The following is a 12,793-nucleotide window of genomic DNA, read 5'->3' on the forward strand; positions in this document are numbered from 1 at the left end:
AGAATGAGCTACATTCTATATGTAGAATAAGTAGGGTTTTTTTTAAAGGGCTGCTTAATTTTTAAAGATGGCAGGTGTCAATAATTTCATACCAGGTTAATTAATCAGGAATAACTACTTCCTGTCTTAAGTAGCCATAACTGCTAGAAGCAGGGCCCAAGGCCTAGAAAGTGTAGTTCTAGACTACAGGAAAACAATGGTGGCTACTTTGCATGTTTGGAGATATTTACGGGAACTTGCTTTCCTGTAGCTATGTACACTACCTAGAATTGAGGTCTTGTGAGATTTGCTGGAGTTAATCAGAGAAGTAGTGCTGGATCAGAGCAAGCAGCATTCTGAACAGCAAATTGCTAATTAAGGCCCTTGGCTTGAACAGAGAGCATTCTGGTGCAGTTAAGCTAGGATCAAGAGAGTTGTGCTTTCCTATGTAACGTGCCCTTTCAAGAATCACCAGTACCAGAATTCCTTATTCAAAAGCCATAGGGTGGGTTACCTGGTGAGAGGGTTCAGTGTGCCATAATAATCAGGGACATTGATCCCAGAGACAAAGGGAGTCTGTGCCACTTCGTGGTACTAAGAAGTCTAAGGAGGTTGAGCAAAGGGAGGGGTTTATTTTTTATTTTTTTTAAAAAAGAAGGCTCTTCTTGGGTATGAGTGGATTTCTTAAGATTTCAGTACAGGTGTAACAGAGACCCCTCCCCCTAGTTGTACATTTTTTAAAAGCCTTGCCAGCTGCTTGGGGAGGGGGTAATGTGGATTTTTTGAAATGTGAAAATGGAGGGATTTCTGCCATCTAAAATAGTTCTTAAGGCTTCCACTAATTATGTAGTCGTCAGGGACATTTTTATCATACACGTCCATGAATCGCTTAAAAAAAAAAATCAGGGCAGGAAGAAAATCCACAAATAATGATGCCTTATAACTTTTTGGATTACTCTCTTTGCTTAAAAGACTGGGGAATTGTTACGTGTTTCTTTCTTTTAAACATGCTGTTTAGTGCTTTATGCACAATTCCCTTCAAAAATCACCCCCGTCATCAGCTCCTTTATGGTTTTTCAGAGAGAAGCTAGACATACAACCTCATCCTTCTGCCTTGATCGCCAGTTTACACAGAAGAACCAAAACCTTAACCCATAACACAAGGCTTAGCAGCTGTGATCCTACTTTTCCAGACAGAGATAAATCCCTCTTCCCCAGACTGAGTATCATCATCCATCTCCAGGATGTTTACCATATTGGCTTTGGAAGAAATTTCTCTCTGCAGTTCTTCAGCATTATCACATGGCAGATGACCTATTTTCTCATCTCTACCATTTTCTTACCGCATATGCTAACTGCAAGATGAGATAGATAGAAAATTTCTGAAATCTTATGACTGATAATTAACCGCATTAACCAAATTATGTAAAACAGGGAACTGAGCAGATGGGTGCAAAAGCTCTGATGGATGTTAAGCCAGATGTTCTTATCTCTTGCAATTAGGGGATGTGTCTGTTTTTCTGTGTAGTGTGCTGACACAGAATCTTCTGCCATAGGTATGCATCTGGAAGGCAAGTGTGCATCTGGAACAGTCTTGAAAAGCAAAGCTGTTTTTTTGTTCTTCTTTAAAAAAAGTCATGGATTTAGGCCCCTCATTTGAAACTAGTCCAGAAAAAAGGGGGGGTGATGGGATAACCCCCATAACAGCTTGTGGGGGAAGGAGAAGGGGCAATTGTTCCACCTGGCAAGCTGCAATGCTTATATAGATAGAATGGATAGAAGAGCACAATGCTGAATTCCACCCATGGTCTTGAGCATGCATCCTCAAACTTTGGCCCTCCAGATGTTTTGGACTACAATTCCCATCTTCCCCGACCACTGGTCCTGCTAGCTAGGGATCATGGGAGTTGTAGGCCAAAACATCTGGAGGGCTGAAGTTTGAGGGTGCCTGGTCTTGAGGCTATAGCAGGCACCCCCAAACTTTGGCCCTCCAGATGTTTTGGACTACAATTCCCATCTTCCCCGACCACTGGTCCTGTTAACTAGGGATCATGGGAGTTGTAGGCCAAAACATGTGGAGGGCCACAGTTTGGGGATGCCTGGGCTATAGTCATGTCCCTACCTTTTTAATGTGTTCGAGATATCACATTAAATGTCCCCACCTATTGGAAGTGCTTCAGACTTAAGAAATGGTCTTGGAAAGAGTTGCTAATGTGATTTCTGGTTTTTCAAATAAGAAACTGAAGTTATGACTTGCAGCGAGTCGATGTGAAAGACAATTTCCTGTCTTTCAGGAAATATTGGCTCATTTGCATTTAACAATGATGGGGAGATTGTGCCAGGTGTCGCCTTTTCCTGTTCTTCCTGGGACCCTGTGAAAGATGAGTTTCTTTGTGAAACGAATCTCAAAACACTTAAGCCAGATCCAGAAAGACTTCTAGAATTGAAAGGTATTAATTCTAGAGCTGCACATGAGACCAGCAACAAAAGGTTGCCACATGGGGTGCTCCTGATCACTGCTCTAATCAGTCAGCCATACCTTCCTCCACAGCAGTCCATGACTTCTGAGCCTGCTCAGTCCCCGTTGGGCTGTTTTGGGGGAGACTCCTGCTTCTAAAGGTTTTTTTCTAAAGCCATTTTTTGGGGGGGAGTGGACTTCTGCAACCTCAAGGTTCCCCCAAATCTCGCTCGTATCATTGGTTTTGTTCCAGTGACATACTATAAAAGCACATAAAGCCTAAACAGCAGAAATGGAAGTAATAATTAAAAGTTATTTTTTTAAACAGGGAGATCCTGTGTAATGGAAACCACATGTTTCACATGGTGCATTCTTAAAACTATGGAGTTCGTTGCCACAAGTTATGGCGATGGTAGAAAAATTCATGGAGGTTAAGGTTATCAATGACTGTGAGTCATGATGGCTGTGTATTACTAGAGGCAGTGGGACCAGCGCTCTATATGTGTTCATAGGAACTCTTCTCATTATTATTTATGTATTTCATGGTTGAACTCGAGCTCTAATTAACCCATAAAAAGAATACTGTGTGGGCTGCTATTGTGAATAGTAGAAACGGGTCTGAGGTGGTGGACATCTATGAAACAAGCAGCTACCTCTAGCACATGATTGAACTATTTGGGGTGATGAGGCAATTGGAAACAGGAGAGTGCTAAAGAAGTAAAACCCAGCAACAAAGAACTGCTTGGAAAGTCAGACGAAGGAGTGAGGTGTCCAGTGCCTAGCACCCAAATTCAGCACACACGACCTACTCCAATGCCTGTTGACTGACTCAGAGGTGAGGGTAAGAGCTGCTTGACAATGGAGCAGACTCCCTCAGAAGGTAGTGGCCTCTCCTTCATTGGATGTTTATAAACAGGTTGATGGGTTTGTCAGGGTTTCTGCATTGCAGAGGGTTGGACTAAATGATCCTTTGGGTCCCTCCAACTCTACTGTTCTGTGATTCTAAGTACAGGTATGTCTAACATACTTAGAAACACTGTACACCAAAGTAAATGTGCATTGCATGTCAGCATTATTTGGTAACAACTTTCGATTATTTCACTGAATATACGGTATTCCAATAAAGAATCTTAAAGGGGGGGAGAAGTGATCTGCTATGAGAATACATAATAAATTTTAAGTGAATTTTGATAATATCTAAAATTATCTATCTAGAGAAATAACAAAAACCATTCCTGTGCCTATTTATTCTGGCATGTCCTACTTCAGGATGACTTTCACTCTTAAGAAGGTGGGCACAAGATTACAGCTGAAAGTTGTGATCTCATGCACGTTACTTAGGAGTAAGTTCCCTTGAGCTCAGGGGAATGTATATAGTTGTATGCCACCCCAATCTCCAAGCAGTACAAGACTCAAGGGGTTACAGGTGCTTACCCAGGGTTTGGTTTCCTGAAATGAGGGGTAGCAGGGACTGTGGTGTCGTTATGATAGTTTATTTACACATATATACAACCTGAGCCTCAGTGGCGTAGCAAGGTCTTGTGGTACCCAGTGCAGAAATCCCCCCCCCCATTGAAATTGAAATCTGTCAAAAAGAGTCGCGCAGGCGATCGCAATGCAGATCCCGCCTTCTCTCCCTCCCTCCCTCCACCCCCTATCAAAGAAAGCTGCGCAGGCGATGCTGTTGCTGGTCCTGATCCTGCCTTGCCTTGTCAGAGACACGGCTCCTTCTTGCCTCCCTCCTCTCCTCTCCATCCTTAAACCAGTGTGTGATCTCTCTCCCTCCTCAAACCAGCTGGGCTGCGGAGCTCTCCTAGGTGCCGCTTCTCCTACCCCACCCCACCCCCAAACCAGCGCACCTTGGCCCTTAAATGAAAGGCAAAAACCGGCGGCCGCAGCCTCTCCCACCTCTGTGCCCTTTTCGGGAGTCCGCGTCAGCCCCAGAAGGACCATGCCTTGCCCTGTGAGCAGCACAGCTTCGACTGCGGACACACAGACACACATACAACACCTGAGCAAGGGCAGGACATGGACAACCAGGGAGAGCAGGACCTGGCCGACCGCGGATGCGCCCAGCCACAGAGGTGGGTGTGTCGGCATCGCGATGCAACTCAATCCTGCTCGATTCCCTTAGCGACTCATACTTAGAGGGCAATTACCAGGCTGGCCTGGCGCTTGCAGCAATTGAATCTGTGCTGGGTGCAGGAATTAGAAGAGGGGCTCTGGCATACAACCTACCCCCCCCCCAAAAAAACTCATAACACTTGAGCAAGTTATGTGTGGTCTAGATGCTTCACACACAGCATAAGAATCAGAGTCCCTCTCTGTAGGGCCATGTCAACCCATCTTTCAGGAGTTTTTTCAAGTTTGAAAACAGGAATTGAACCAAGGGTGGGGGATCTGTGGCCCTCCAGAGGTTGCTGTGCCAAGCCAACATTTGATCGCATCATGACTGAAGACATGAAAACTCTATTTAAAAGGCAGACATCCACGTTGAAAAGGAAATCAGCGTTGATTCAGAACAGGTATCTGCCCTCATTTGAAGTAGAAAGTTCCTGAGAAGCCAGACTCACTTCTGCAGCGGAAAAAAAAGCGACACTCAGCACTGTTTGTAGGCACAAACTTGCCTAAGTAAGCCATGAAATAAAATGCATAGAATACTTGTCACGCACTAAGCTGCGTATCTTTTGTGCAGAAATGCCAAGCTAATTTGTATGTATAAAACTGTTTGCAATTATGCAGATTATTAAAATAAGTTGTGTGTTTGTGATGAAGGTTAGAAGCAGGGGACAGGAAAAGCTGCTTGCACCTGGGAACCTATTTGGAGCACGTTGAGTTTCATGTGCCTGTTTTCTCTCAGCTTATCTGCTAATTTGCTTTGGTTTGTGGTAGCCAAGAGCTGACACATGGTGAGATTTGGAAAACCGCAATAACCACACTAGCAAAGTCAATGTTCTTTTTCAAACTGAGACAGAAGAACAAAGGCTTCAACGTGTAGGTTTTATTTGCATGCGTAACAGACTTTCAGGCAAGGTGCTTTAGAAAATACCTTATATGTGTTTTCAGCACTTGGAAAACATCTCTCATTTTCTGCAGATTTTAATAACCACGGCAAAAGGTATCACACTGAGCAGGTAAGTCCAGCTAACTGCAATAGGCACGATAGAAACTAAACTTCTTCAGATATTTTCTTGTTGCTGAATATAATGCACTGATCTACATATGGAGTACTTTTTTCTTAAAAAAATGTTTAGGGGTACTCTCATTTTGACTCAAGAAAATCACCATTTTATAGTTCAAATCAGGAAAAATAAATACAGTAAATGGACAAAGGTACAAAGCTTCATAAAATGTTTAGGTGGATGCCCCCCCCCCGAAAAAAATTGTATATATGTCTGCTTAACGGATACCATGACAGTAATTCAGATGAAGAAATAATCAGATTTAATAATATGATTGCTAGCATTTGCTTGTTCCACAGCCTATTAATTAAAACCTCTTTTAGACTGTAAATCTAAACTTGCTTACAAGGGAAGTAATTCCTCTGAACACAGCAAGGTTTACTTTCAGGTAAATTTGTACAGGTTTGTGCTGTAAATGCATCAAAGCAGGGAACTAACCTGAGAGGCAATGGGGTTGTTAGAGGATAAATATGCAAATGAAATACTCAAAGAAGCAGAGAAGCAAAATTAAGTATTTCAATCTGCCTTCACTGCAGAAGGTATCATCCTTCCTTACTAGATTTATTTGGACCAAACGACGTAGTCCACAGTAAATGGAAAGGAACTGTGGTGTAATGGCTAGTCTATATGTCTTGGGAAGCCAGGCTTAAATCCTCACTCGGCTATGAAAATCACTGGATGAACATTCAGCCCTGTGACCCTCTTTTTAATCCTCACATACACCATCTTGAGCTGTCTGATGGGAAGGCAGAATATAAAAGGAATGAACTAATTATTTACCGTATTTTAAAAAAATATTTTGTTTTACAGGAAGCTATTCATAAATGGAATAAAATAAATAAGATCAACAGTCCAGGCACTTTGGTCCCAGGTAAATGGATTGAAACAACTTTTAAGGTTGAAATGTGCTGTGTTTAAGACTTCGTGTTGTGTGCACAGGAAGCCACAACACATGCATGCAACCATTCAGACATTACTGGATACACTTATTTTGTTCAACAAGGAGATTCGTCTTCATTGGCACCACTCAGCCAATACTTTTCACAGTAAGCTTTCTTGTGTTGCAGCCTTTGGTTTATGCTGAATTTTTCATTCAGTTCCATGTACTTTCTATACTTTATTTTTTTTCATGTGCAGTAACTTAAAAAAAAAGCAAGTCATTAAAAAGCCCAAATCTGCATCTTCACTTATTCTATGTCATTTTTGCCCTGGTCTAGCTCTTGACATAGGACACCAGTTGGGCGCAACAGCTGATTGCCTTGCACTGGGATGTGTGTTTCACAGCTGTATGGGAAGATGCATGCAGTCAGTTCCATGGGGCCTGGATGAATGTTGCAGTGCCATAGACTCATAGAAGCAGAATTGTAGAGCTGGAAGGGACCCCAGGGGTCATCTAGTCCAACCCCCTGCAATACAGGAATCTTGCCAACGGATGTCACTGGGTAGACTCAAACCCCCAACCTTCTGGTTAGCCAGATGCACTAACCCATTGTGCTACTTGAAGGATGCAATGGGGCTACATTCTCCAGCCCCTAAGCTGTGGGACTCCCCACAGAGGCGCATCTGGCACCTTCATTATACAGCTCCTGGCGAATGCTAAAGGAACCCTTTTACCTTGGCTTTTGACACTTGACCTGTGTTGTATTTTAATTTAATTTAATGTTAATTTAGTTTAATGTTGTGACTTTCCTTGGGACCTTAGGGTGAAGGGCAGGAAATAGACAACAACAACAACAACAACAACAACAACAACAACAACAACAACAACTGAAAGCTTCTTCTGTATGTAGATCACCTTGACTGCACTGGAGGAAAAAGGTTGGTTTAGAAACATGTTCCCCACCCATCTACTTTCCCTTTGCTCAGATTCACTTTCAACAACTAAAATGCAACTTTCTCATAATAAAGCCGCAGAAAACAAACCAATATAAAAAATAAAAATAAAATCATTATTCATTTATTTATTAAAAAAACAATTATTCATAATGGTATTGTGCTTAGCTGTTCACGTTCATTAAACAGTAAAAAGTCCGGATTGAATGCAACCAAATCATATTCAGACTCACTGAAATCAACAGACATGTTAATCACAGCCGTTGATTTCAATAGCTCTGAGTCTGAGCTGCTTGGATTCAGTCCTTCATGTTATTCCACATATTGAAATTCTGGGAGAACTTAACATACACAGAGTCTTATGAAATCAAAGGCAGCACAATAGCTAATAAGTGTACTTCAAGAAGTTCAAGGAGACACTAATCTAGACTTTGACCAGTTTTTCCATAGGGCTTATTAGACCCATACTTTTCCTGTTTCATTTTCCTAATCCACTTCCTTTCTTTGCAGAGACTTTCTGTTCATCCAACTGAACTGTCACTGCCATTGCTACAAGTCTTCTCTGGTCAAAAGAAAGACAGAGCACCATAATGAGCGGGGTATGTCTTTTTCTGCTGAACTCAGTTCTCTTCGCCACAGAGGGTAAAAGAGGAAGCAATACTATGTTATGTATACTGAAACCAGTGAGGGAGATCAAGCAGAGCTGCCTTGAACTTCAAAGCCAATTCTGTTTCTTCCTCTGAGGCTGCAACCTGTGCATATTTGGTGTGAGACTTGGGGGAATTTTAGATTGTGCACATTCATCTTGATTTGTTTACAGGAAGATAAGAGAACATTGGCTAGCGGTTGTTGTGTCAAAACCAGTGGCATCTGACACTTTCCATTGCATTTCCCCTCACTTTCCTTAATACAAAAAGTCTGATCTGTGCAACCTGAATTTGCCTGCGTAAGTGACTGAATCTCACTTGAAAACAGTGACAGTTTGGAAGCCCCCTTAGGCTGCAATCCTAATTCCACTTACCTAGGAGCAAGTCCCATTAAGTTAGGATTGCAATGTAATTCTCATTGAACTTGATAAACATGTATGGAACTGCACTGTAACAATGGAAATGACAGCTTTTCTCGCTCCGGTTCACTGGTCAACTTTTTTCTGGTTCCTTCTGAAAAATATATATTTACCACACCTGCAGATTTGCCACATGCACTGGAAACAAATGCTAGGTGGAAGAGGCCACAGGAGATTATGTTTATTTAATATTTTAAGTTTCTTGTTCCTTATTCTGTCCCTAAACAGCTCTCTGAAGCAAGTCTGCCAACAGCATATAACTCAGACTAGGTTGAAATGCCCGTCCTAACTATCCTCCGTACAGGACTTCAGTGAAAAATATGTCACAGAGTTGTCCATAATTCCTAAGCATATTAGGTTGTAATAATAATAATAATAATAATAATAATAATAATAATAATAATAATAATATATTATTTATACCCCGCCCATCTGTCTGGGTTTCCTCAGTCACTCTGGGCGGCTTCCAACAGAAGTATTGAAATACAATAATTTATTAAACATTAAAAGCTTCCCTAAACAGGGCTGCCTTCAGATGTCCTCTAAAAGTGTGGTAATTGTTTTGCTCTTTGACATCTGGTGGGAGGTCGTTCCACAGGGCAGGTGCCACTACCGAGAAGACCCTCTGCCTGGTTCCCTGTAACTTGGCTTCTCGCAGCGAGGGAACCGCCAGAAGGCCCTCGGCACTGGACCTCAGTTTCTGGGCAGAACGATGGAGGTGGAGGTGGAGACGCTGCACAAACAGAATGCACAAGCTTTAAACAAAAAATCCAGGACAAATGTAAAATTTCCCCCGGATGGGCATGTAGGAACCCCAAAAGAGGACATGTCCGCCCGGGAATTCCTAGACGTATGGCACCCCTAAGTGTGCTAATCTAAGTGCTGATTCATTTATGACTTTGTGTGAGTTTATTAAATGTATGCATTTCTCCCTCTTTCCTCTACATGCACACATCCTATAATGTGTGGATATAAAGCTACATGTATGGGGTATGTGGGGAGATGCACTTTAACTGTGTCTTGATGGTTTTTTTAGGGTGGGGGAAGGGGAAGACTGGGCTGTAAGACCATTACTGTGTGGGAAAGTTTTGAGACCAAACTGTGCGATCACATTTAATGATGTTTGTGGTAACTTATTTTGCTGTGGCTATGTGGGACATCGTGATTTTATGAGATTTGCTGAAGCCAATCAGAAGTTAAGCAGTGTTAAAACAGAATTGACGACATTCCGAACGGCAGGCTTGCCAGCCAAGGTTCTCTGCTAGAATAGATGGAGTGAGGGAGTGTGTTGAGCCTCGTACAGGAAGTTTTTGGGGGTCATAGTTTGAGACAGACATGTGTGCCACTCTATGTACATTGCTCTCTCCAGACTAAAGAAATCCTGTCCCTGCCTTAATGTTGGTGATTCTCCATTCCCACTACATATATCCCAGGCCTTTCCTATGGAGCATGGAATTCCCCCTGCCTCGGAATGTAAATTTAAGAACCAGACAAAAGGAAGACCAAATGTTTTTACCAAAAGTTTTCCTTACCTAAACCAGAGCTTGCCAAAATGCGAGTTTAACGGAATCCATTGTCCTTTCAGGAAGAAACAACCATCGCAGATTATTCCGATTTGTATGCTGAGATTGCAATGCCGTGTGACAAGGATGAAGTCAGAAACTTTACGAAAGCCTTTCTTCCCATTGCTTACTCCCTGATCGGTGTCCTGGGGTTTGTGGGAAATATGTTTGTAGTGATGACATTTGTTTTGTATAAGAGGTCTGACTCTATAACTGATGTCTGCCTCTGCAATATGGCCATTGTAGACATATTGTTTGTTCTTACTCTTCCTTTCTGGGCAGTAAACTACGCTCTGGACAACTGGATTTTTGGGGATATCCTCTGCAAGCTCACCAAAGGTATCTATGCCATTAACTTCAACTGTGGCATGTTGCTCTTGGCCTGCATAAGCATAGACAGGTATGTTGCCATTGTGCAGGCCATAAAGTCATTTAAACTTCGGGCAAGGTGTCTAGCCCACAGTAAAGTGATCTGCTTGGCTGTTTGGGTCTCCTCTATGTTAATCTCAAGTGCTACTTTCATGTTCAGTGAAAGCTACGCACTTCCAGGCAATGCAACCACATACATTTGTGACCACAAATCCAGTGCAAATTCCAATGTACAACTGAAATTGCTGATATTAAGTTTCCAGCTTTTATTTGGATTTTTTGTCCCTCTGCTGTTCATGGTTTTTTGCTACACCTTCATTGTCAAAACCTTAGTGCAGGCTCAGAATTCCAAAAGAAGCAAAGCCATCCGTGTGATTATCTCTATCGTGGTTGTTTTTCTGCTGTGCCAAGTTCCGTACAATATGGTTCTCCTGGTGACGGCAGAATCTATGGGGAAACTGGACAAAGCTTGCCAGAGTGAGAAGCAATTGGCTTACGCAAAATATGTAACAGAAACTCTGGCTTTCCTGCACTGTGGTATGAACCCTGTGCTGTATGCATTCATTGGTGTGAAGTTCAGGAACTACTTTGTGAAAATAATCACAAGCCTGTGCTGTGTGAGACATATGAACTGTGGAACTACCCTTGGTTCAAAGATAAGTTCCGATACTGTCCACTCCAGACAGACAAGTGAAGTTTGTGAATGACAGAATGGATTATTGTGTATATACAACATCGTTTTTCTCGGGTAGAATCATTATTCAGGCCTCACACAGATATGCTGGCTTCTTTATACTGCTCAAATCAGTTCACTTAATACATCATGCCCGTATAAGCTTCTGCCACAGAAAACTGGTCAGTTTCAAAGGTAGCTAATAGCTCTTTACACATTTCAAATAAAGCCAGTCTCTCTGTTCCCATAGTGGGACCAGGTTTCCGGGTGTTTGCATGCATACCTCTTCTCTTCAGACATACCAGAAAAACACAAGATTGCCATCTTCTGGAAATGCAGGGACTCTTTCTTCCTTTAATGGGTGCAGCCGGCTCCTGTGTTGGTTTTGTTATAGTTCCACTTCAGCTATTGATATTAAAAGAATTATCGAAAGTGTGCTGTTATGGTTTGCCCCACTGCTTTCTTGAATTGGCTAAGTTGTTAGCAATGGCACCTGTTGACCACTGGGAATAGGCTTCTCTTTTGCTGATTGAAATAGGCTTGGGTTCCCCTCTCTGGCCCGTAATAGGGTTTTTAGAATTATCATTTTAATTAATTTTATCATATGTAGTCAAAAATGCAAAAACTAAAGGTAATAAGGGGGCAAAAGATAAAGGACCCATTCAAGAAGATATAGGAAGTTTTTTATTGATTGGTCAAGTGTAAAGGATAATGACTGCCCTCCATCCCTGATATACCAGACTATAGACATTGGGAGTTATTTCTCTCTTTATCTTGAAACCCTGTGAAGAAAAACGCTGCAAATGAACTTTAAAGGAGAAAATGTTTAAGATTATCAGTATACATAGTGACCGTGGTGCCTTAGACTTGTTAATACTCTTCCTTTGCGCCTGTTTTTTTATGCTTGATTTTCAATTTGTATTTTAAAAAAAGTGAATAAAGAAATAAATGATAAAAACAAGGTGAAGGTACATTATTTTTTAAGTTTTATCTGATGAGTTGATACCTTCAAATTCTGAATTTTAGATCTAAACTTTCCTTGATTTCTCATTAGTCTGTTATAAATAAAAAATCAAGTTAGATGTGTACCCGTTTAAAATCCTGTTTCATTTCCTTGTAGCTGAAACTGTTGCTCACACCAAAATAGCTCATCCCTGGGCTACAAGGGGGCCAAGAGGTAAAAAAATAATAGAAAAATAGAATCATAGAGTCAGAAGAGACCACAAGGGCCATCCAGTCCAACCCCCTGCCAAGCAGGAAACACCATCAAAGCATTCCTGACATATGGCTGTCAAGCCTCCGCTTAAAGACCTCCAAAGAAGGAGACTCCACCACACTCCTTGGCAGCAAATTCCACTGCCGAACAGCTCTTACTGTCAGGAAGTTCTTCCTAATGTTTAGGTGGAATCTTCTTTTTTGTAGCTTGAATCCATTGCTCTGTGTCCGCTTCTCTGGAGCAGCAGAAAACAACCTTTCTCCCTCCTCTATATGACATCCTTTTATATATTTGAACATGGCTATCATATCACCCTTTAACCCTTCTCTTCTCCAGGCTAAACATACCCAGCTCCTTAAGCTGTTCCTCATAAGGCATTGTATCCAGGCCTTTGACCATTATGGTTGCCCTCCTCTGTACACGGTCCAGCTTGACAGTATCCTTCTTGAACTGTG

At 41.9% G+C, this 12,793-nt stretch overlaps 1 protein-coding gene across 1 annotated transcript; it reads left to right on the forward strand.

The window, feature by feature from the left end:
• The first annotated feature begins 5,343 nt into the window (after positions 1 to 5,343).
• Positions 5,344 to 12,077, forward strand: CCR6 (C-C motif chemokine receptor 6). The gene is made up of 5 exons (XM_035110644.3): positions 5,344 to 5,571; positions 6,430 to 6,490; positions 7,322 to 7,437; positions 7,963 to 8,051; positions 10,104 to 12,077. The coding sequence occupies exons 4-5, from the start codon at positions 8,043 to 8,045 to the stop codon at positions 11,154 to 11,156; spliced, it is 1,062 nt and encodes a 353-aa protein (XP_034966535.1). The 5' UTR covers positions 5,344 to 5,571; positions 6,430 to 6,490; positions 7,322 to 7,437; positions 7,963 to 8,042; the 3' UTR covers positions 11,157 to 12,077.
• The last annotated feature ends 716 nt before the right edge of the window (positions 12,078 to 12,793 follow it).

The sequence above is a fragment of the Zootoca vivipara genome, chromosome 3 (assembly GCF_965207765.1).
Source record: "Zootoca vivipara chromosome 3, rZooViv2.hap1.1, whole genome shotgun sequence".
NCBI lineage: Eukaryota > Metazoa > Chordata > Lepidosauria > Squamata > Lacertidae > Zootoca > Zootoca vivipara.